The sequence below is a fragment of the Seriola aureovittata genome, chromosome 4 (assembly GCF_021018895.1).
Source record: "Seriola aureovittata isolate HTS-2021-v1 ecotype China chromosome 4, ASM2101889v1, whole genome shotgun sequence".
Classification (NCBI taxonomy): domain Eukaryota; kingdom Metazoa; phylum Chordata; class Actinopteri; order Carangiformes; family Carangidae; genus Seriola; species Seriola aureovittata.
Window position 1 is genome coordinate 7,238,746 of NC_079367.1, and position 27,194 is coordinate 7,265,939.

General features: G+C 28.4%; 1 protein-coding gene across 1 annotated transcript; it reads right to left on the reverse strand.

Moving 5' to 3' along the window:
- Window positions 1-162: 162 nt before the first annotated feature.
- LOC130167710 (GTPase IMAP family member 8-like) lies at window positions 163-26,187 on the reverse strand. The gene is made up of 5 exons (XM_056374174.1): window positions 26,172-26,187; window positions 25,942-26,090; window positions 25,387-25,627; window positions 1,024-1,374; window positions 163-917 (listed from the first exon to the last, which is right to left on the reverse strand). The coding sequence occupies exons 1-5, from the start codon at window positions 26,185-26,187 to the stop codon at window positions 355-357; spliced, it is 1,320 nt and encodes a 439-aa protein (XP_056230149.1). The 3' UTR covers window positions 163-354.
- Window positions 26,188-27,194: the final 1,007 nt, after the last annotated feature.

Here is a 27,194-nt window from a genome sequence, read left to right on the forward strand (position 1 = left end):
ATAGACATAGATAGATAGATAGATTGATCATTTGTAATGCCGTGTTATGTTTAAATATCCTTCACCTTCTATATCTTTGTTTACATTTTTGTACCATTTGCATTATTACATGTTCATCTTGTCCTCATGCAGTGATGATCACAATGAAATACACATTGTACATATTTATTCCATTGATTTAGTACTGCACTTCCACAAATAACAGACAGATAAAAAAAAGAAAAGAAGAATGGCATATCTTGTTATTTAGTCACTTGTAGTGCTCCTCATGAGTAAACTGATTCATGTGCAAAATTGGTGATTTGTTCATTTAAAGAAAAGATTCTCTCTTTATTTTTTGTTTTGAAATAACTTCTACAGTTGCGCCACCTTCTGCATTAACTGAGTGACTTCAGTTTCGTCTCCTGTATGAAACACATGATGCCGGCGACCACATCTGTCCAGCACCCACTGAAGAGGCTTCCCCTTCCCCTCGATGTGTTTCTGTATCGCCTTTCCTCTCAGCACCTCTCCGTAGGTGAACAACACCACAGTGCTTCTCCAAACGTTGTCCCCCAGGACACTGAGGTATGTCTCCACAGCTCGTCTGTCCTTCTCTCTGAACGAGTCCACCGGAACAGCCAGCAGGAACGCCACTCTGCTTCTCACAGGACACAGAGACGGGCTCAGACTGATCTCTGTCCTGACCTGCTCAGGATTGGCCAGACCGAACAGACTCCACCCGGGGGTGTCGACCACCGTGACAGACCACCCTGATACTTCCCTGTAGCCTACAGAGCACCTTGTGGTCTTAATGTTGGTCTGAAACTCTTCTCTGTCCAGGATCAAGTTGCCTGCTGAGCTCTTCCCTGATTTCCTCCTTCCTAGCAGGATGAGGCCGAGGGCAGGTTTAAACACAACGGGCTCTGCTGAGAATCCTGCAGTTACACACAGTGCAGAGGTTTTCACATGTTACACAACTTATACATGTTTTATTCCAGTTTTTTTGCTGATTGTGGGCAAAATGACAAAGTTCCTATGTACCTCTGGACATTTGTTGCCATTTTGAGGATATCTGCCGCCTTGGTCTTGACCTCCTGTCACGCACATCACCCATCACTGTCATTTCTATGTCCTCTACTCTCCCCTGCCACCTCCTCTCCTCCACCCTCATGCTCACATCGCGTCTCAGCTGGGTGTACATCATGTTCTGGATTTCCCTGGGACGCTTGTTCACCTCCATCATCTTCTGGATCTTCTCAAAGAGTTGTTTAACCTGAACCTCCGAGGTCCTGGACTGGTTGGACATAACCTGATACCTGTTCCCACATCGCTCCAGCAGCCAGTGGAGAGTCCGATCTTCTCGCCTTATGTGCTCCTGGATTAACACGCCTCCTGCAGCACAAATAACATCATTGGTTGGCTAATTAGCAAATGTTGTGAACCTTTTTACATATGTGGTAACCTGCATCAATGCTAATGTCAGATGTTACCATTTAGCTCAAAGCAGTGCTTAAGTACAGCCTCAGTGACCGTACCATGTTTACTCATGTCCTTTAACTAAACTAATTTTTATGTTTATGAATTCTAGTTTATAGTTTCCTTCATCAACATAAACACAGTAAATGTCATGAATCTGTTCCAATACTCATAAGCTGTACAAACCCATTTATGGTTCCTATGCTCTTTCTCCTGTCACTTTTTCTTCCTGTACACACAATATGGCTGTAGTGAAGACATGAATTTCAAGCTGTTCAAAATATCCAGTTTTTCGCAAGGAAAAAGTAAAATTTTATAGCCTGATGAAGTGAAAATAATATTGTGTATTTGTAACATAGTTGAAAAGGTTCAGGTTAAATCCCATTAAATGGAAGAACTAGGCCACCTACTGTACTTACACTGAGTAGTAATGGCAAAGGATTATGGGTAATCCTCAGAGCAACAGAGTGTCTGTGGACAAAACAATATTCATGACCTCAAACGCAGATAAAAGTTGATGCTGGCTTTATTGGTTGAGTATTATTTGTTTTGCATTAAATTCGCTATGTTTCTATTAAGTTAAATATCGTCTCTCATGTTTTATTGCCAGTAAAAATCCCTCCAGTACAGCTAGCTAAAATTAATGTGTCCGTCTTTCCAGGCAGAGCATGCAGAGTTTGTCCACAAATGATGACTATTTAATGATGTTTTTATGTCTTTTGAGTTTGAATTCTGGGCCTGGGTCCTTTCTTTCTTTCTTTTTTTTTCCCACCAGTCAGTGGTGGCCAGTGTACTTTTTTATGCTGCAGTCTGCTGGGGCAATATGCCTTTTTCTTTGAGAATTTTTATGCCTTACTATATTATGACTTTTTTTTTTTTTTTTTTGAAATTTTTATGCCTTATTATACTATTACATTTTTTTGACAATTTTATGCCTTACTATACTATGACATTTTTGTGACAGTTTTATGCATTTATTATACTATGACCTTTTTTTTGACATTTTTATTCCTTATTATACTATAACGTTGTTTTTGACATTTTTATGCAGTACTATACTATGACCTGTTTTTTTTTGTTTTTTTTTTATATTTTTATGCCTTACTATACTATGACTTTTTTTTGACAATTTTATGCCTTACTATTCTATGATGGGTTTTTTTTTTTAGATTTTTATGCCTTACTATAGTATGACCTTTTTTTTGACAATTTTTATGCCTTGCTATACTATGACGTTTTTTTGACAATCTTTATGCCTTACTATACTATGACATTTTTTAAAAACATTTTTATACCTTACTATACTATGACCTTTTTTTTGGACAATTTTATATCTTACTATACTGTGACCTTTTTTTTTTACATTTATATGCACTATTATACTATGACATTTTTGTTGGCAAATTTATGTCTTACTATACTATGACGTTGTTTTTGACATTTTTATGCATTAATATACTATGACATTTTTTTAAAAAACATTTTTATACCTTACTATACTATGGCATTTTTTTTGTCAATTTTATGCAGTACTAAACTATGGCATTTTTATGTCTTACTATACTACTACATTTTTTTTTCATTTTATGCCATACTATACTATGACATTTTTTTTGACATTTTTATGCCTTACTTTACTATGACGTTTTTTTGACAATTTTATGCCTTACTATTCTATGATGTTTTCTTTTTACATTTTTATGCCTTTCTATACTATGACTTTTTTTTGACATTTTTATGCCTTACTATACTATGACTTTTTTTTTTGGACAATTTTATGCCTTGCTATACTATGCCCTTTTTTTTGTCAATTTTATGCCTTACTATACTATGACGTTTTTTAAACAATTTTATGGCTCACTATACTATGATGTTTTTTTGCCAATTTTTATGCCTTACTATACTATGACTTTTTTTTGACAATTTTATGCCTTACTATACTATGACCTTTTTTTGACAATTTTTATGCCTTACTATACTATGGTGTTTTTTTGACAATTTTTATGCCTTACTATACTATGATGGTTTTTTTTGACATTTTTATGCCTTACTATACTATGACATTTTTATGTCTTACTATACTATGACATTTTTTTTGGACAATTTTATGCATTGCTATACTATGCCCTTTTTTTTGACAATTTTATGCAGTACTATACAATGACTTTTTTTTTGACAATTTTTATGCCTTACTATACTATGACTTTTTTTGACAATTTTATGCCTTACTATACTATGATGTTTTTTTTACATTTTTATGCCTTACTATACTATGACCTTTTTTTGACAATTTTTATGCCTTACTATACTATGGTGGTTTTTTTTGACAATTTTATGCCTTACTATACTATGACCTTTTTTTGACAATTTTTATGCCTTACTATACTATGGTGTTTTTTTTGACAATTTTATGCCTTACTATACTATGTCGTTTTTTTTTTGTTTTTTTTTTTACAATTTTTATGCCTTACTATACTATGATGTTTTTTTTTGACATTTTTATGCCTTACTATACTATGACATTTTTTTGTCAATTTTATGCAGTACTATATTATGACCGTTTTTTTTACATTTTTATGCCTTACTATACTATGACATTTTTATGTCTTACTATACTATGACAATTTTTTTTGGACAATTTAATGCATTGCTATACTATGCCCTTTTTTTGACAATTTTATGCAGTACTATACAATGATTTTTTTTTAAAAACATTTTTATGCCTTACTATACTGTGACGTTTTTTAAACATTTTTATGCCTTACTATATTATGACCATTTTTTTGCCAATTTTCATGCCTTACTATATTATGACATTTTTTTGACAATTTTATGCAGTACTATACTATGATGTTTTTTTTCACAATTTTATGCCTTACTATACTATGGCATTTTTATGTCTTACTATACTACTACATTTTTTTTTCATTTTATGCCTTACTATACTATGACATTTTTTTGACAATTTTATGCCTTACTATTCTTTGATGTTTTCTTTTTACATTTTTATGGCTTTCTATACTATGACGTTTTTTTTTGCCAATTTTTATGCCTTACTATACTATGACATTTTTATGACAATTTTATGCCTTACTATACTATGATGTTTTTTTTTTACATTTTTATGCCTTTCTATACTATGACTTTTTTTTGACATTTTTATGCCTTACTATACTATGACATTTTTTTTTTGGACAATTTTATGCCTTGCTATACTATGCCCTCTTTTTGTCAATTTTATGCCTTACTATACTATGACGTTTTTTAAACAATTTTATGGCTTACTATACTATGATGTTTTTTTGCCAATTTTTATGCCTTACTATACTATGACTTTTTTTTGACAATTTTATGCCTTACTATACTATGACCTTTTTTTGACATTTTTTATGCCTTACTATACTATGGTGTTTTTTTTGAAAATTTTTATGCCTTACTATACTATGGTGTTTTTTTTGACAATTTTATGCCTTACTATACTATGACCTTTTTTGACAATTTTTATGTCTTACTATACTATGGTGTTTTTTTTGACAATTTTATGCCTTACTATACTATGTCGTTTTTTTTTTTAATTTTTATGCCTTATTATACTATGATGTTTTTTTTTGACATTTTTATGCCTTACTATACTATGACATTTTTATGTCTTACTATACTATGACAATTTTTTTTGACATTTTTATGCCTTACTATACTATGACATTTTTATGTCTTACTATACTATGACAATTTGTTTGGGACAATTTTATGCATTGCTATACTATGCCCTTTTTTTGACAATTTTATGCAGTACTATACAATGACTTTTTTTAAAAACATTTTTATGTCTTACTATACTATGACGTTTTTTAAACATTTTTATGCCTTACTATAGTATGACATTTTTTTGTCAATTTTATGCAATACTATATTATGACCGTTTTTTTTGCCAATTTTTATGCATTACTATACTATGACGTTTGTTTTGACAATTTTATGCCTTACTAAACTATGACGTTTTTTTTTTTTTACATTTTTATGCCTTATTATACTGTGACATTTTTTTTGACAATTTTATGCCTTACTATACTATGACCTTTTTTTGACAATTTTTATGTCTTACTATACTATGGTGTTTTTTTTTGACAATTTTATGCCTTACTATACTATGTCGTTTTTTTTTTTTAATTTTTATGCCTTATTATACTATGATGTTTTTTTTTGACATTTTTATGCCTTACTATACTATGACATTTTTATGTCTTACTATACTATGACAATTTTTTTTGACATTTTTATGCCTTACTATACTATGACATTTTTATGTCTTACTATACTATGACAATTTGTTTGGGACAATTTTATGCATTGCTATACTATGCCCTTTTTTTGACAATTTTATGCAGTACTATACAATGACTTTTTTTAAAAACATTTTTATGTCTTACTATACTATGACGTTTTTTAAACATTTTTATGCCTTACTATAGTATGACATTTTTTTGTCAATTTTATGCAATACTATATTATGACCGTTTTTTTTGCCAATTTTTATGCATTACTATACTATGACGTTTGTTTTGACAATTTTATGCCTTACTAAACTATGACGTTTTTTTTTTTTTACATTTTTATGCCTTATTATACTGTGACATTTTTGTTGACATTTTTATGCCTTACTATACTATGACATTTTTTAAAAATATTTTTATGCCTTACTATACTATGACTTTTTTTTTTTTACATTTTTATACCCTACTATACTATTTCATTTTTTTGTCAATTTTATGCCTTACCATACTATGACCTTTTTTTTGACGTTTTAATGCCTTACTATATTATGACCTTTTTTTACAACTTCCTATACTATGACTTTTTTTTGACAATTTTATGCCTTACTATACTATTACATTGTTTTTGACATTTTTATGCCTTACTATTCTATATCATTTTTTTTTACATTTCTATATCTTACTATGCTATGATATTTTTGTTGACATTTTAAAGCCTTATTATACAATGAAATATTTTATGTATTACTTTACTATGACCTTTTTTACACCTTACTATACTATACTATGACATTGTTTTGACATTTTTATGCCTTACTATACTATGATATTTTTTTTTGACATTTTAGAGCCTTAATATACTATAATAATTTTTGTTGACATTTTAATTCCTTACTACAGTATATCTTTTTTGACAATTTTATGCCTCACTATACTATGACCTTTTTTATGCTTTACTTTTATATGACATTTTTTATGCCGTAATATAATGACATTTTTTTGATATTTGTATGCCTTACTATACTATTTTTTTAACGCCTTACTATACTATGACTTTTTTTTGACAAGTTTATACCCTACTATATTATGATGTTTTCATTCCTTACTATTCTATGAATTTTTTTTGACAATTTTATGCCTTACTATACTATGTCTTTTTAATGCCTTACTCTACTATGATGTTTTCATGCCTTACTATACTGTGATATGATATTTTTATGACTTACTATACTATGACATTTTTTTGATATTTGTATGCCTTACTATACTATGATGTTTAAAGAAAATCATTCATCTATCCAGCCATCCATTCATGTAAACCAATAACCTGTCGAAATAAATCATTGGAACAGCTACTGGATCCTGTCTTTGTATATGTTTGAATGAGCATTAAGATGTCCATGAGCCAACGCAACCTTCAGTGTAGTTTTTCAATGACTATAGTATGAGATTTTTATGACTCGCTATACTATGATGTTTTCTGCCTTACCACACACGTTTTGCGACATTTTTATGCCTTACTATGCAAGGAAGTTTTTTGATGTTTTAATGCCTTCAAATACTATGATTTTTTTTGGCAATTTTATGCTTTATTATACATTGACATTTTTTTTTTACATTTTTATGCCTTACTGTTAAATCACAAATTTAATACTTGCAATACTATCCTGCAAATCACCCATCATCTCGATAACCACACCCAGAGGTTATATAGCCCCACCCATCCATATGGAAACCCTGCAAGGCTCCAAACCAGGAGAACAAAGACAACAGAAAACCAAGAAAAATCATCCATCTATTCATCCATCCATTCATGTAAACCAATGACCTGATTCTGAACTGTTGAAATAAATCCTTGCAACAACTACTGGATCATGTGTTTTTATGTGTTTGAATGAGCATTTAGATGTCCATGAGCCAACACGACTGTCAATGTAGTTTTTCATTGAATATACTATGAGATTTTTGTGCCATACAATACTATCACATTATATGCCATAGCATACTATGATGTTTTATGCCTTACTATAATATGATGTTTTTATGCCATACTATTAAGTCACAAGTCTAATACTTGCAATACTTGCCTGCAAATCACCCATCATCTCATAAACCACAGCCAGAGGTTATATAGCCCCACCCATCCATACGCAAGCCCTTTCCCAGGCTCCAAACCAGCCAAACAAAGACAACAGAGAACCAAAAAATCATCCATCTATCCATCCATCCATTCATGTAAACCAATGACCTGATCCTGAACTGTTGAAATAAATCATTGGAACAGCAACTGGATCCTGTGTTTTTATGTGTTTGAATGACCATTAAGATGCCCATGAGCAAACGCAACCTTCAGTGTAGTTTTTCAATGAATATACTATATAGATTTTTAGGAGTTACTATGCTATCATAATTTATGCCATATTATAATATGAAGTTTTTGGAAATTTTTATGCCTTACTATAGTACAATGTTTTTTATGACATACTATTTTATGACAATTTTAGACTTTTTTATGCTTTACTATGATATGAAATTTTTATGCCCTACTATACTCTTACGTTTTGTGACATTTTTATGCCGTACAATACGATGAAATTTTTTTGATGTTTTTATGCCTCACTATACTATGATGATTTTATGGCTTACTGCACTTTGAGGTTTTTATGCCTTACTATACTATGACATGTTTTTGACATTTTTATGCCTTGCTATACTATGACATTTTTTTGACAATTTTAAGCCTTAATATACTATGATGTTTTTTTGGACAATTTTATGCAGTACTATACTATGACTTTTTTTGTCAATTTTATGCCTTACTATACTATGACCTTTTTTTGACAATTTTATGCCTTACTATACTATGTCGTTTTTTTTGACAATTTTTATGCCTTACTATACTATGATGTTTTTTTTTCACAATTTTATGCCTTACTATACTATGTCGTTTTTTATGACAATTTTTAAGCCTTACTATACTATGATGTTTTTTTTCACAATTTTATGCCTTACTATACTATGGCATTTTTATGTCTTACTATACTACTACATTTTTTTTTACATTTTATGTCTTACTATACTATGATGGTTTTTTTTGACATTTTTATGCCTTACTATACTATGACATTTTTATGTCTTACTATACTATGACATTTTTTTTTTGGACAATTTTATGCCTTGCTATACTATGCCCTTTTTTTGACAATTTTATTCCTTACTATACTATGACAGTTTTTTGACAATTTTTATGCCTTACTATACTATGACTTTTTTTTGACAATTTTATGCCTTACTATACTATGTCGTTTTTTTTGACAATTTTTATGCCTTACTATACTATGACTTTTTTTTGACAATTTTATGCCTTACTATACTATGATGTTTTTTTTTGACATTTTTATGCCTTACTATACTATGACGGTTTTTTTTGCCAATTTTTATGCCTTACTATACTATGACTTTTTTTTGACAATTTTATGCCTTACTATACTATGATGTTTTTTTTTGACATTTTTATGCCTTACTATACTATGACATTTTTATGTCTTACTATACTATGACATTTTTTTTTTTGGACAATTTTATGCCTTGCTATACTATGCCCTTTTTTTTGACAATTTTATGCAGTACTATACTATGACTTTTTTTTAAAATTTTTATGCCTTACTATACTATGACGTTTTTTAAACAATTTTATGGCTTACTATACTATGACGGGTTTTTTTGCCAATTTGTATGCCTTACTATACTATGACTTTTTTTTGACAATTTTATGCCTTACTATACTATGATGTTTTTTTTGACATTTTTATGTCTTACTATACTATGACATTTTTTTTTTGGACAATTTTATGCCTTGCTATACAATGCCCTTTTTTTGACAATTTTATGCAGTACTATGCTGTGACTTTTTTTTTTCATTTTTATGCCTTACTATACTATGACCTTTTTTAAACAATTTTATGCCTTACTATACTATGATGTTTTTTTTGACATTTTTATGCCTTACTATACTATGACCTTTTTTTGACAATTTTTATGCCTTACTATACTATGGTGTTTTTTTTTGAAATTTTTATGCCTTATTATACTATTACATTTTTTTGACAATTTTATGCCTTACTATACTATGACATTTTTGTGACAGTTTTATGCATTTATTATACTATGACCTTTTTTTTGACATTTTTATTCCTTATTATACTATAACGTTGTTTTTGACATTTTTATGCAGTACTATACTATGACCTTTTTTTTTTTTTTTTTTTTTAATTTTTATGCCTTACTATACTATGATGGTTTTTTTTGACATTTTTATGCCTTACTATACTATGACATTTTTATGTCTTACTATACTATGACATTTTTTTTTTGGACAATTTTATGCCTTGCTATACTATGTCGTTTTTTTTGACAATTTTTATGCCTTACTATACTATGACTTTTTTTTTACAATTTTATGCCTTACTATACTATGACTTTTTTTTTGACAATTTTATGCCTCACTATACTATGTCGTTTTTTATGACAATTTTTAAGCCTTACTATACTATGATGTTTTTTTTCACAATTTTATGCCTTACTATACTATGGCATTTTTATGTCTTACTATACTACTACATTTTCTTTTACATTTTATGCCTTACTATACTATGATGGTTTTTTTTGACATTTTTATGCCTTACTATACTATGACATTTTTATGTCTTACTATACTATGACATTTTTTTTTTGGACAATTTTATGCCTTACTATACTATGTCGTTTTTTTTGACAATTTTTATGCCTTACTATACTATGACTTTTTTTTTACAATTTTATGCCTTACTATACTATGTCGTTTTTTTTTGACATTTTTATGCCTTACTATACTATGACGTTTTTTTTTGCCAATTTTTATGCCTTACTATACTATGACTTTTTTTTGACAATTTTATGCCTTACTATACTATGATGGTTTCTTTTGACATTTTTATGCCTTACTATGACATTTTTATGTCTTACTATACTATGACATTTTTTTTTTGGACAATTTAATGCTTTGCTATACTATGCCCTTTTTTTGACAATTTTATGCAGTACTATACTATGACTTTTTTTTTCATTTTTATGCCTTACTATACTATGACATTTTTTTTTGGACAATTTTATGCCTTGCTATACTATGCCCTTTTTTTGACAATTTTATGCAGTACTATACTATGACTTTTTTTTTTCTTTTTTTTTCCTTATTATACTATGACGTTTTTTAAACAATTTTATGGCTTACTATACTATGACGGTTTTTTTTGCCAATTTTTATGCCTTACTATACTATGACTTTTTTTTGACAATTTTATGCCTTACTATACTATGATGTTTTTTTTGACATTTTTATGCCTTACTATACTATGATGTTTTTTTTCACAATTTTATGCCTTACTATACCATGTCGTTTTTTATGACAATTTTTAAGCCTTACTATACTATGATGTTTTTTTTCACAATTTTATGCCTTACTATACTATGGCATTTTTATGTCTTACTATACTACTACATTTTTTTTTTACATTTTATGCCTTACTATACTATGATGTTTTTTTTTTACATTTTTATGCCTTACTATACTATGACATTTTTTTTTTGGACAATTTTATGCCTTGCTATACTATGCCCTTTTTTTGACAATTTTATGCAGTACTATACTATGACTTTTTTTGACAATTTTTATGCCTTACTATACTATGACTTTTTTTTGACAATTTTATGCCTTACTATACTATGTCGTTTTTTTTGACAATTTTTATGCCTTACTATACTATGACTTTTTTTTGACAATTTTATGCCTTACTATACTATGATGTTTTTTTTGACATTTTTATGCCTTACTATGCTATGACGGTTTTTTTTGCCAATTTTTATGCCTTACTATACTATGACTTTTTTTTGACAATTTTATGCCTTACTATACTATGATGGTTTTTTTGACATTTTTATGCCTTACTATACTATGACTTTTTTATGTCTTACTATAGTATGACATTTTTTTTTTTGGACAATTTTATGCCTTGCTATACTATGCCCTTTTTTTGACAATTTTATGCAGTACTATACTATGACTTTTTTTTTTCTTTTTTTTTCCTTACTATACTATGACGTTTTTTAAACAATTTTATGGCTTACTATACTATGACAGTTTTTTTTGCCAATTTTTATGCCTTACTATACTATGACTTTTTTTTGACAATTTTATGCCTTACTATACTATGATGTTTTTTTTGACATTTTTATGCCTTACTATACTATGACCTTTTTTTGACAATTTTATGCCTTACTATACTATGGTGTTTTTTTTGACAATTTTATGCCTTACTATACTATGTCGTTTTTTTGGACAATTTTATGCCTTACTATACTATGATGTTTTTTTTCACAATTTTTGCCTTACTATACTATGTCGTTTTTTATGACAATTTTTAAGCCTTACTATACTATGATGTTTTTTTTCACAATTTTATGCCTTACTATACTATGGCATTTTTATGTCTTACTATACTACTACATTTTTTTTTTACATTTTTATGCCTTACTATACTATGATGGTTTTTTTTTTACATTTTTATGCCTTACTATACTATGACATTTTTATGTCTTACTATACTATGACATTTTTTTTTTGGACAATTTTATGCCTTGCTATACAATGCCCTTTTTTTGACAATTTTATGCAGTACTATGCTATGACTTTTTTTTTTTTAATTTTTATGCCTTACTATACTATGACGTTTTTTAAACAATTTTATGGCTTACTATACTATGACGGTTTTTTTTGCCAATTTTTATGCCTTACTATACTATGACTTTTTTTTGACAATTTTATGCCTTACTATACTATTATGTTTTTTTTGACATTTTTATGCCTTACTATACTATGACCTTTTTTTGACAATTTTATGCCTTACTATACTATGGTGTTTTTTTTGACAATTTTATGCCTTATTATACTATGTCGTTTTTTTTTTTTTATTTTTATGCCTTACTATACTATGATGTTTTTTTTCACAATTTTTATGCCTCACTATACTATGTTGTTTTTTTTTGACAATTTTATGCCTTACTATACTATGACATTTTTATGTCTTACTATACTATGACATTTTTTTTTTGGACAATTTTATGCCTTACTATACTATGGCATTTTTATGTCTTACTATACTACTACATTTTTTTTTTACATTTTTATGCCTTACTATACTATGATGGTTTTTTTTGACATTTTTATGCCTTACTATCCTATGACATTTTTATGTCTTACTATACTATGACATTTTTTTTTTGGACAATTTTATGCCTTGCTATACAATGCCCTTTTTTTGACAATTTTATGCAGTACTATGCTATGACTTTTTTTTTTCATTTTTATGCCTTACTATACTATGACCTTTTTTAAACAATTTTTATGCCTTACTATACTATGTCGTTTTTTTTGACAATTTTATGCAGTACTATACTATGCCTTTTTTTTTTTTTTTTTTTTTACAGTTTTATGCCTTACCATACTATGTCGGTTATTTTGACAATTTTTACGCCTTACTATACTACGATGGTTTTTTTGACATTTTTATGCCTTACTATACTATGACCTTTTTTTGGGGATAATTTTATGCCTTACTATACTATGGTGTTTTTTTTGACAATTTTTATGCCTTACTATACTATGATGTTTTTTTTCACAATTTTATGCCTTACTATACTATGTCTTTTTAATGCCTTACTCTACTATGATGTTTTCATGCCTTACTATACTGTGATATGATATTTTTATGACTTACTATACTTTGAATTTTTTTTATGCCTTACTATACTATGATGTTTAAAGAAAATCATTCATCTATCCAGCCATCCATTCATGTAAACCAATAACCTGTCGAAATAAATCATTGGAACAGCTACTGGATCCTGTCTTTGTATATGTTTGAATGAGCATTAAGATGTCCATGAGCCAACGCAACCTTCAGTGTAGTTTTTCAATGACTATAGTATGAGATTTTTATGACTCGCTATACTATGATGTTTTCTGCCTTACCACACACGTTTTGCGACATTTTTATGCCTTACTATGCAAGGAAGTTTTTTGATGTTTTAATGCCTTCAAATACTATGATTTTTTTTGGCAATTTTATGCTTTATTATACATTGACATTTTTTTTTTACATTTTTATGCCTTACTGTTAAATCACAAATTTAATACTTGCAATACTATCCTGCAAATCACCCATCATCTCGATAACCACACCCAGAGGTTATATAGCCCCACCCATCCATATGGAAACCCTGCAAGGCTCCAAACCAGGAGAACAAAGACAACAGAAAACCAAGAAAAATCATCCATCTATTCATCCATCCATTCATGTAAACCAATGACCTGATTCTGAACTGTTGAAATAAATCCTTGCAACAACTACTGGATCATGTGTTTTTATGTGTTTGAATGAGCATTTAGATGTCCATGAGCCAACACGACTGTCAATGTAGTTTTTCATTGAATATACTATGAGATTTTTGTGCCATACAATACTATCACATTATATGCCATAGCATACTATGATGTTTTATGCCTTACTATAATATGATGTTTTTATGCCATACTATTAAGTCACAAGTCTAATACTTGCAATACTTGCCTGCAAATCACCCATCATCTCATAAACCACAGCCAGAGGTTATATAGCCCCACCCATCCATACGCAAGCCCTTTCCCAGGCTCCAAACCAGCCAAACAAAGACAACAGAGAACCAAAAAATCATCCATCTATCCATCCATCCATTCATGTAAACCAATGACCTGATCCTGAACTGTTGAAATAAATCATTGGAACAGCAACTGGATCCTGTGTTTTTATGTGTTTGAATGACCATTAAGATGCCCATGAGCAAACGCAACCTTCAGTGTAGTTTTTCAATGAATATACTATATAGATTTTTAGGAGTTACTATGCTATCATAATTTATGCCATATTATAATATGAAGTTTTTGGAAATTTTTATGCCTTACTATAGTACAATGTTTTTTATGACATACTATTTTATGACAATTTTAGACTTTTTTATGCTTTACTATGATATGAAATTTTTATGCCCTACTATACTCTTACGTTTTGTGACATTTTTATGCCGTACAATACGATGAAATTTTTTTGATGTTTTTATGCCTCACTATACTATGATGATTTTATGGCTTACTGCACTTTGAGGTTTTTATGCCTTACTATACTATGACATGTTTTTGACATTTTTATGCCTTGCTATACTATGACATTTTTTTGACAATTTTAAGCCTTAATATACTATGATGTTTTTTTGGACAATTTTATGCAGTACTATACTATGACTTTTTTTGTCAATTTTATGCCTTACTATACTATGACCTTTTTTTGACAATTTTATGCCTTACTATACTATGTCGTTTTTTTTGACAATTTTTATGCCTTACTATACTATGATGTTTTTTTTTCACAATTTTATGCCTTACTATACTATGTCGTTTTTTATGACAATTTTTAAGCCTTACTATACTATGATGTTTTTTTTCACAATTTTATGCCTTACTATACTATGGCATTTTTATGTCTTACTATACTACTACATTTTTTTTTACATTTTATGTCTTACTATACTATGATGGTTTTTTTTGACATTTTTATGCCTTACTATACTATGACATTTTTATGTCTTACTATACTATGACATTTTTTTTTGGACAATTTTATGCCTTGCTATACTATGCCCTTTTTTTGACAATTTTATTCCTTACTATACTATGACAGTTTTTTGACAATTTTTATGCCTTACTATACTATGACTTTTTTTTGACAATTTTATGCCTTACTATACTATGTCGTTTTTTTTGACAATTTTTATGCCTTACTATACTATGACTTTTTTTTGACAATTTTATGCCTTACTATACTATGATGTTTTTTTTTGACATTTTTATGCCTTACTATACTATGACGGTTTTTTTTGCCAATTTTTATGCCTTACTATACTATTACTTTTTTTTTGACAATTTTATGCCTTACTATACTATGATGTTTTTTTTTGACATTTTTATGCCTTACTATACTATGACATTTTTATGTCTTACTATACTATGACATTTTTTTTTTGGACAATTTTATGCCTTGCTATACTATGCCCTTTTTTTGACAATTTTATGCAGTACTATACTATGACTTTTTTTTAAAATTTTTATGCCTTACTATACTATGACGTTTTTTAAACAATTTTATGCCTTACTATACTATGTCGGTTATTTTGACAATTTTTATGCCTTACTATACTATGCCCTTTTTTTGACAATTTTATGCCTTACTATACTATGATGTTTTTTTTGACATTTTTATGTCTTACTATACTATGACATTTTTTTTTTGGACAATTTTATGCCTTGCTATACAATGCCCTTTTTTTGACAATTTTATGCAGTACTATGCTGTGACTTTTTTTTTTCATTTTTATGCCTTACTATACTATGACCTTTTTTAAACAATTTTATGCCTTACTATACTATGATGTTTTTTTTGACATTTTTATGCCTTACTATACTATGACCTTTTTTTGACAATTTTTATGCCTTACTATACTATGGTGTTTTTTTTAAAATTTTTATGCCTTACTATACTATGATGTTTTTTTTCACAATTTTATGCCTTACTATACTATGTCGTTTTTTATGACAATTTTTAAGCCTTACTATACTATGATGTTTTTTTTCACAATTTTTTGCCTTACTATACTATGGCATTTTTATGTCTTACTATACTACTACATTTTTTTTTACATTTTATGCCTTACTATACTATGATGGTTTTTTTTGACATTTTTATGCCTTACTATACTATGACATTTTTATGTCTTACTATACTATGACATTTTTTTTTTGGACAATTTTATGCCTTGCTATACTATGTCGTTTTTTTTGACAATTTTTATGCCTTACTATACTATGACTTTTTTTTTACAATTTTATGCCTTACTATACTATGTCGTTTTTTTTTGACATTTTTATGCCTTACTATACTATGACGTTTTTTTTTGCCAATTTTTATGCCTTACTATACTATGACTTTTTTTTGACAATTTTATGCCTTACTATACTATGATGGTTTCTTTTGACATTTTTATGCCTTACTATGACATTTTTATGTCTTACTATACTATGACATTTTTTTTTGGACAATTTAATGCTTTGCTATACTATGCCCTTTTTTTGACAATTTTATGCAGTACTATACTATGACTTTTTTTTTCATTTTTATGCCTTACTATACTATGACATTTTTTTTTGGACAATTTTATGCCTTGCTATACTATGCCCTTTTTTTGACAATTTTATGCAGTACTATACTATGACTTTTTTTTTTCTTTTTTTTTCCTTATTATACTATGACGTTTTTTAAACAATTTTATGGCTTACTATACTATGACGGTTTTTTTTGCCAATTTTTATGCCTTACTATACTATGACTTTTTTTTGACAATTTTATGCCTTACTATACTATGATGTTTTTTTTGACATTTTTATGCCTTACTATACTATGACCTTTTTTTGACAATTTTTATGCCTTACTATACTATGGTGTTTTTTTTGACAATTTTATGCCTTACTATACTATGATGTTTTTTTTGACAATTTTTATGCCTTACTATACTATGATGTTTTTTTTCACAATTTTATGCCTTACTATACCATGTCGTTTTTTATGACAATTTTTAAGCCTTACTATACTATGATGTTTTTTTTCACAATTTTATGCCTTACTATACTATGGCATTTTTATGTCTTACTATACTACTACATTTTTTTTTTACATTTTATGCCTTACTATACTATGATGTTTTTTTTTTACATTTTTATGCCTTACTATACTATGACATTTTTTTTTTGGACAATTTTATGCCTTGCTATACTATGCCCTTTTTTTGACAATTTTATGCCTTACTATACTATGTCGTTTTTTTTGACAATTTTTATGCCTTACTATACTATGACTTTTTTTTGACAATTTTATGCCTTACTATACTATGATGTTTTTTTTGACATTTTTATGCCTTACTATGCTATGACGGTTTTTTTTGCCAATTTTTATGCCTTACTATACTATGACTTTTTTTTGACAATTTTATGCCTTACTATACTATGATGGTTTTTTTGACATTTTTATGCCTTACTATACTATGACTTTTTTATGTCTTACTATAGTATGACATTTTTTTTTTTGGACAATTTTATGCCTTGCTATACTATGCCCTTTTTTTGACAATTTTATGCAGTACTATACTATGACTTTTTTTTTTTCTTTTTTTTTTCCTTACTATACTATGACGTTTTTTAAACAATTTTATGGCTTACTATACTATGACAGTTTTTTTTGCCAATTTTTATGCCTTACTATACTATGACTTTTTTTTGACAATTTTATGCCTTACTATACTATGATGTTTTTTTTGACATTTTTATGCCTTACTATACTATGACCTTTTTTTGACAATTTTTATGCCTTACTATACTATGGTGTTTTTTTTGACAATTTTATGCCTTACTATACTATGTCGTTTTTTTGGACAATTTTTATGCCTTACTATACTATGATGTTTTTTTTCACAATTTTTGCCTTACTATACTATGTCGTTTTTTATGACAATTTTTAAGCCTTACTATACTATGATGTTTTTTTTCACAATTTTATGCCTTACTATACTATGGCATTTTTATGTCTTACTATACTACTACATTTTTTTTTTACATTTTATGCCTTACTATACTATGATGGTTTTTTTTTTACATTTTTATGCCTTACTATACTATGACATTTTTATGTCTTACTATACTATGACATTTTTTTTTTGGACAATTTTATGCCTTGCTATACAATGCCCTTTTTTTGACAATTTTATGCAGTACTATGCTATGACTTTTTTTTTTTAATTTTTATGCCTTACTATACTATGACGTTTTTTAAACAATTTTATGGCTTACTATACTATGACGGGTTTTTTTTGCCAATTTTTATGCCTTACTATACTATGACTTTTTTTGACAATTTTATGCCTTACTATACTATTATGTTTTTTTTGACATTTTTATGCCTTACTATACTATGACCTTTTTTTGACAATTTTTATGCCTTACTATACTATGGTGTTTTTTTTGACAATTTTATGCCTTATTATACTATGTCGTTTTTTTTTTTTTATTTTTATGCCTTACTATACTATGATGTTTTTTTTCACAATTTTATGCCTCACTATACTATGTTGTTTTTTTTGACAATTTTTATGCCTTACTATACTATGACATTTTTATGTCTTACTATACTATGACATTTTTTTTTTGGACAATTTTATGCCTTACTATACTATGGCATTTTTATGTCTTACTATACTACTACATTTTTTTTTTACATTTTATGCCTTACTATACTATGATGGTTTTTTTTGACATTTTTATGCCTTACTATCCTATGACATTTTTATGTCTTACTATACTATGACATTTTTTTTTTGGACAATTTTATGCCTTGCTATACAATGCCCTTTTTTTGACAATTTTATGCAGTACTATGCTATGACTTTTTTTTTTTCATTTTTATGCCTTACTATACTATGACCTTTTTTAAACAATTTTATGCCTTACTATACTATGACGTTTTTTTGACAATTTTATGCAGTACTATACTATGCCTTTTTTTTTTTTTTTTTTTTACAGTTTTATGCCTTACTATACTATGTCGGTTATTTTGACAATTTTTACGCCTTACTATACTACGATGGTTTTTTTGACATTTTTATGCCTTACTATACTATGACCTTTTTTTGGGGATAATTTTATGCCTTACTATACTATGGTGTTTTTTTTGACAATTTTTATGCCTTACTATACTATGATGTTTTTTTTCACAATTTTATGCCTTACTATAATATGGCATTTTTATGTCTTACTATACTACTACATTTTTTTTTTACATTTTATGCCTTACTATACTATGATGGTTTTTTTTTGACATTTTTATGCCTTACTATACTATGACATTTTTTTTTTGGACAATTTTATGCCTTGCTATACAATGCCCTTTTTTTGATAATTTTATGCAGTACTATGCTATGACTCTTTTTTTTTAATTTTTATGCCTTACTATACTATGACGCTTTTTAAACAATTTTATGGCTTACTATACTATGACGGGTTTTTTTTGCCAATTTTTATGCCTTACTATACTATGACTTTTTTTGACAATTTTATGCCTTACTATACTATGATGTTTTTTTTGACATTTTTATGCCTTACTATACTATGACCTTTTTTTGACAATTTTTATGCCTTACTATACTATGGTGTTTTTTTTGACAATTTTATGCCTTATTATACTATGTCGTTTTTTTTTTTTTTATTTTTATGCCTTACTATACTATGATGTTTTTTTTCACAATTTTTATGCCTCACTATACTATGTTGTTTTTTTTTGACAATTTTATGCCTTACTATACTATGACATTTTTATGTCTTACTATACTATGACATTTTTTTTTTGACATTTTTATGCCTTACTATACTATGGCATTTTTATGTCTTACTATACTACTACATTTTTTTTTTACATTTTATGCCTTACTATACTATGATGGTTTTTTTTGACATTTTTATGCCTTACTATCCTATGACATTTTTATGTCTTACTATACTATGACATTTTTTTTTTGGACAATTTTATGCCTTGCTATACAATGCCCTTTTTTTGACAATTTTATGCAGTACTATGCTATGACTTTTTTTTTTTCATTTTTATGCCTTACTATACTATGACCTTTTTTAAACAATTTTATGCCTTACTATACTATGACGCTTTTTTGACATATTTTTTAGTCAATTGAATGCAATACTATATTATGACATGTTTTTTGACATTTTTATGCCTTACTATACTATGACCTTTTTTTGACAATTTTATGCAGTACTATATAATGACTTTTTTTTAAAAACATTTTTATTCCTTGCTATACTATGACCTTTTTTAAACAATTTTATGCCTTACTATACTATGACGTTTTTTTGACATATTTTTTAGTCAATTGAATGCAATACTATATTATGACATGTTTTTTGACATTTTTATGCCTTGCTATACTATGACATTTTTTTGACAATTTTTATGCAGTACTATACGATGACCGTTTTTTTTGGTCAATTTTATGCCTTACTATACTATGACGTTTTTTAAACAATTTTATGGCTTACTATACTATGACGTTTTTTTTTGCAAATTTTTATGCCTTACTATACTATGATGTTTTTTTTGACAATTTTATGCAGTACTATACTATGCCTTTTTTTTTTTTTTTTTTTTTACAGTTTTATGCCTTACTATACTATGTCGGTTATTTTGACAATTTTTACGCCTTACTATACTATGATGGTTTTTTTGACATTTTTATGCCTTACTATACTATGACCTTTTTTTGGGGATAATTTTATGCCTTACTATACTATGGTGTTTTTTTTGACAATTTTTATGCCTTACTATACTATGACATTTTTTTGTCAATTTTATGCCTTACTATAATATGGCATTTTTATGTCTTACTATACTACTACATTTTTTTTTTACATTTTATGCCTTACTATACTATGATGGTTTTTTTTTGACATTTTTATGCCTTACTATACTATGACATTTTTTTTTTGGACAATTTTATGCCTTGCTATACAATGCCCTTTTTTTGATAATTTTATGCAGTACTATGCTATGACTCTTTTTTTTTAATTTTTATGCCTTACTATACTATGACGCTTTTTAAACAATTTTATGGCTTACTATACTATGACGGGGTTTTTTTTGCCAATTTTTATGCCTTACTATACTATGACTTTTTTTGACAATTTTTATGCCTTACTATACTATGATGTTTTTTTTGACATTTTTATGCCTTACTATACTATGACATTTTTTTGACAATTTTTATGCCTTACTATACTATGGTGTTTTTTTTGACAATTTTATGCCTTACTATACTATGTCGTTTTCTTTTTTTAATTTTTATGCCTTACTATACTATGATGTTTTTTTTCACAATTTTATGCCTCACTATACTATGTCGTTTTTTTTGACAATTTTTATGCCTTACTATACTATGATGGTTTTTTTCACAATTTTATGCCTTACTAAACTATGTCGTTTTTTATGACATTTTTAAGCCTTACTATACTATGATGTTTTTTTTCACAATTTTATGCCTTACTATACTATGGCATTTTTATGTCTTACTATACTACTACATTTTTTTTTTACATTTTATGCCTTACTATACTATGATGGTTTTTTTTGACATTTTTATGCCTTACTATCCTATGACATTTTTATGTCTTACTATACTATGACATTTTTTTTTTGGACAATTTTATGCCTTGCTATACAATGCCCTTTTTTTGACAATTTTATGCAGTACTATGCTGTGACTTTTTTTTTTTCATTTTTATGCCTTACTATACTATGACCTTTTTTAAACAATTTTATGCCTTACTATACTATGACGCTTTTTTGACATATTTTTTAGTCAATTGAATGCAATACTATATTATGACATGTTTTTTGACATTTTTATGCCTTACTATACTATGACCTTTTTTTGACAATTTTATGCAGTACTATATAATGACTTTTTTTTAAAAACATTTTTATTCCTTGCTATACTATGACCTTTTTTAAACAATTTTATGCCTTACTATACTATGACGTTTTTTTGACATATTTTTTAGTCAATTGAATGCAATACTATATTATGACATGTTTTTTGACATTTTTATGCCTTGCTATACTATTACATTTTTTTGTCAATTTTATGCAGTACTATACGATGACCGTTTTTTTTGGTCAATTTTATGCCTTACTATACTATGACGTTTTTTAAACAATTTTATGGCTTACTATACTATGACGTTTTTTTTTGCAAATTTTTATGCCTTACTATACTATGATGTTTTTTTTGACAATTTTATGCAGTACTATACTATGCCTTTTTTTTTTTTTTTTTTTTACAGTTTTATGCCTTACTATACTATGTCGGTTATTTTGACAATTTTTACGCCTTACTATACTATGATGGTTTTTTTGACATTTTTATGCCTTACTATACTATGACCTTTTTTTGGGGATAATTTTATGCCTTACTATACTATGGTGTTTTTTTTGACAATTTTATGCCTTACTATACTATGTCGTTTTTTTTGACAATTTTTATGCCTTACTATACTATGATGTTTTTTTTCACAATTTTATGCCTTACTATAATATGGCATTTTTATGTCTTACTATACTACTACATTTTTTTTTTACATTTTATGCCTTACTATACTATGATGGTTTTTTTTTTGACATTTTTATGCCTTACTATACTATGACATTTTTTTTTTGGACAATTTTATGCCTTGCTATACAATGCCCTTTTTTTGATAATTTTATGCAGTACTATGCTATGACTCTTTTTTTTTAATTTTTATGCCTTACTATACTATGACGTTTTTTAAACAATTTTATGGCTTACTATACTATGACGGGGTTTTTTTGCCAATTTTTATGCCTTACTATACTATGACTTTTTTTGACAATTTTATGCCTTACTATACTATGATGTTTTTTTTGACATTTTTATGCCTTACTATACTATGACCTTTTTTTGACAATTTTTATGCCTTACTATACTATGGTGTTTTTTTTGACAATTTTATGCCTTACTATACTATGTCGTTTTCTTTTTTTAATTTTTATGCCTTACTATACTATGATGTTTTTTTTCACAATTTTTATGCCTCACTATACTATGTCGTTTTTTTTGACAATTTTATGCCTTACTATACTATGATGGTTTTTTTCACAATTTTTATGCCTTACTATACTATGACATTTTTATGCCTTACTATACTATGATGATTTTTTTGACTTTTTTATGCCTTACTATACTATGACATTTTTATGCCTTACTATACTATGACGTTTTTTTTGACAATTTTATGCAGTACTATACTATGACGTTTTTTTTGACATTTTTATGCCTTACTATACTATGACGTTTTTTAAACAATTTTATGGCTTACTATACTATGAGATTTTTTGTGAAAATTTTATGCAATACTATATTATGACATGTTTTTTGACATTTTTATGCCTTGCTATACAATGCCCTTTTTTTGACAATTTTATGCAGTACTATGCTGTGACTTTTTTTTTTTCATTTTTATGCCTTACTATACTATGACCTTTTTTAAACAATTTTATGCCTTACTATACTATGACGTTTTTTTGACATATTTTTTAGTCAATTGAATGCAATACTATATTATGACATGTTTTTTGACATTTTTATGCCTTACTATACTATGACCTTTTTTTGACAATTTTATGCAGTACTATATAATGACTTTTTTTTAAAAACATTTTTATTCCTTGCTATACTATGACATTTTTTTGTCAATTTTATGCAGTACTATACGATGACCGTTTTTTTTGGTCAATTTTATGCCTTACTATACTATGACGTTTTTTAAACAATTTTATGGCTTACTATACTATGACGTTTTTTTTTGCAAATTTTTATGCCTTACTATACTATGACGTTTTTTTTGACAATTTTATGCCTTACTATACTATGATGTTTTTTTTTGACAATTTTATGCAGTACTATACTATGCCTTTTTTTTTTTTTTTTTTTTACAGTTTTATGCCTTACTATACTATGTCGGTTATTTTGACAATTTTTATGCCTTACTATACTATGCCCTTTTTTTGACAATTTTATGCCTTACTATACTATGACTATGTCAATTGTATGCAATACTATATTATGACATTTGTTTTTGATGATTTTATACCTTACTATACTATGACGGTTCTTTTTTTACATTTTTATGCCTTACTATACTATGAGATTTTTTGTGAAAATTTTATGCAATACTATACTATGACCCTTTTTTTGACTATTTTATGCAGTACTATACTTTGTTGTTTTATTTGACAATTTTTATGCCTTACTATACTATGATGATTTTTTTGACTTTTTTATGCCTTAATATACTATGACATTTTTTAACAATTTCATACCATAATATAATTTTATACTTTACTGTGCTATGACGTTTGTTTTACTTTTTTATGCCTTACTATACTACAATGTTTTTTTTATTTTTTATACCATGATGTTTTTATGCTTTACTATACTATTACATTTATTTGCTCCACTTTACTATTTCTATTTAAAATTGAGACAGTATCGGTCCTGTCTCATTGATTTTATTTATATGAAATTAAACCCACTTTATTATGACTGTGTCACTGTATTGGACAGAGTGTAGACATCATGGGTAATTCTACAAAGCAACGGAGGATTTCCCTTTAGATAGAGCATGTGCTGTTTGTCCATAAAACATGGCTATTGTTCTCTTTTGTTCTGTCATAACACAGTTGATTACTGCTGAGGAATCAACTCTCATCTCACAAAGGTCACCTATGTATCTATGGAGCACTTGAGGTTTGCTAATCCCCCGTTGGGAACCACAGGGCAAAGACACTGACACATGGAGGAATGAGGAATGACTGAATTAACTAAACGATCATTAGCTTACCTAACTTGTCTCCATGTGTGAAGAGGATCATCGCTCGCTGCCAGATGGGGGTTTGGAGCAGTGTGAATTGGGCCTCCATAGCCTTCCATGTCTGCTGGCTGAAGGTGGTGGTAGTGGGCAGCACCAGCAGGATGACATCTGGTTCTGCATGGCAGAGGGTCAGACCTCTACAGATCTCCTGGGACACTCTGTCTGGAGTGGTGGAGTAGGACAGCCACCCTGGGGTGTCCACCACTGTCACCTGGTTGATCAAATTTAGTCAAGGTCAAGAAAGACTTTAGATTCCGATATGATGACTGAAGTGTAAAAGTGTACATCAACTACTGCTCAGATACTGAGGTGATCAAGCACATGTTCATGTGATGATACAACACGTAATTGTTATGTTACGATGTGTTAAGTTTATTGCTGTATGATGATCTGTAATGTGCATGTGTTGGTGTTTCTGTACAGATCGGCAAAACTGAATACTATCTAACAAAAATGAAAACTAACTAACTAACTAACTAACTAACTAACTAACTAACTAACTAACTAACTAACTAACTAACTAACCTGTTTTCCAAAGATGGCACCAGTCTCCTTGGAGCTGCGAGTTGTTTTCTTGTGAAAGGCTTGTCTGCCCAGGATGGCATTTCCTGCTGAGCTCTTCCCACTTTGTTTCTCACCCAGTAACAGCAGAACCACAGGGGACGGGCTCGGCTCTGTACCTGAAAAACATTTATTAAATCACATCTACTCACCTCAACTACAGTTGTCTTTCTAAATCACTTAAAATAACATACCATGTGAGGCTGCCATATAAGGATTCCTGGTTTTTAATTATAGAAATAACTTTTAGAATTTAAATCCACAGTGAGAATGTTTGTCAAAGCTTCAGACTGCTTCTTCGTCTTCTGTGATACTAAAAGAATATATAAGGCAACACCTTTACCTCAGTATCAGTTTCAAAGTTCACAACAGAGAAATTCCTGAGAAGTGGTTCAGGTCAATAAAATGACTAAGACAAAGTACACGTAAACAGAGGATCAGGAGTTCTGTAGCTGTACCTTTATCTGGTTTGGTGATTGTTGTGTTTGAAGACTAAACTCAATGGAAAGTGAGACTGTCTCTTAAACCTTGAAATCATCTGGTATTTAGATAACTTTTAAAGCAACTATCTAACTTCTGTAAGAAGATTTGGCAAATTTCATCCTCATACAAATTAATTCATTGAATTGAATTGAATTCAGAAAAAATATAATGCACCCTTGCTCTACTAAATACACTCACTTCCCTACTACAGCCTTCCCAGACAGCAAAATAAATCCTGTCCATACTTGGCCAGTATATGCCCAGTTCCACAGCCCAAATCTGGCCCATATACAGCATGACTGTCAGATGCTACTTCCACATCTGGACCAATTCTGGCACACACACAGAAAACTTCCAGCTGTCAGTCACCGCCGGAGGATAACAGCCACAACCGGCCCAGATGTGGATGTATATGTGCCAGTCTCAGGCCCAGGACCCAGACAAGTTTATCTGTGTTACTATGACCATTAGCTTATAGCAGTAACATTAGCTATTGATAGCTTTAGATAGTAACACTTTATTTTGTCTTTAACTTCAATTTCATTTATTAATAATTTCCAAGAAGTTCCCTAAAGAAGAAGAGAACAAATTGGTAGTCATTTTAGGAAAAAATATGAACAGTGTTCAGTTGGTTAATTGAGTCAGAGAACAGTAGTTCATCTGAAAAAATGTATGTACCGACAATCACATAATTTAACAGATATGAAGATCAGATATGATACATAAATAATAAA

What these genes read in the sequence shown, in the direction of transcription:
- LOC130167710 (XM_056374174.1), bottom strand. An exon ending in CACACATGGAGACAAGTTAG is followed by an intron (nt 1,375 to 25,386) that starts GTAAGCTAATGA and finishes TTTGTGCTGCAG; the next exon opens with GAGGCGTGTTAATCCAGGAG. An exon ending in ATGGCAACAAATGTCCAGAG is followed by an intron (nt 918 to 1,023) that starts GTACATAGGAAC and finishes GTGTAACTGCAG; the next exon opens with GATTCTCAGCAGAGCCCGTT.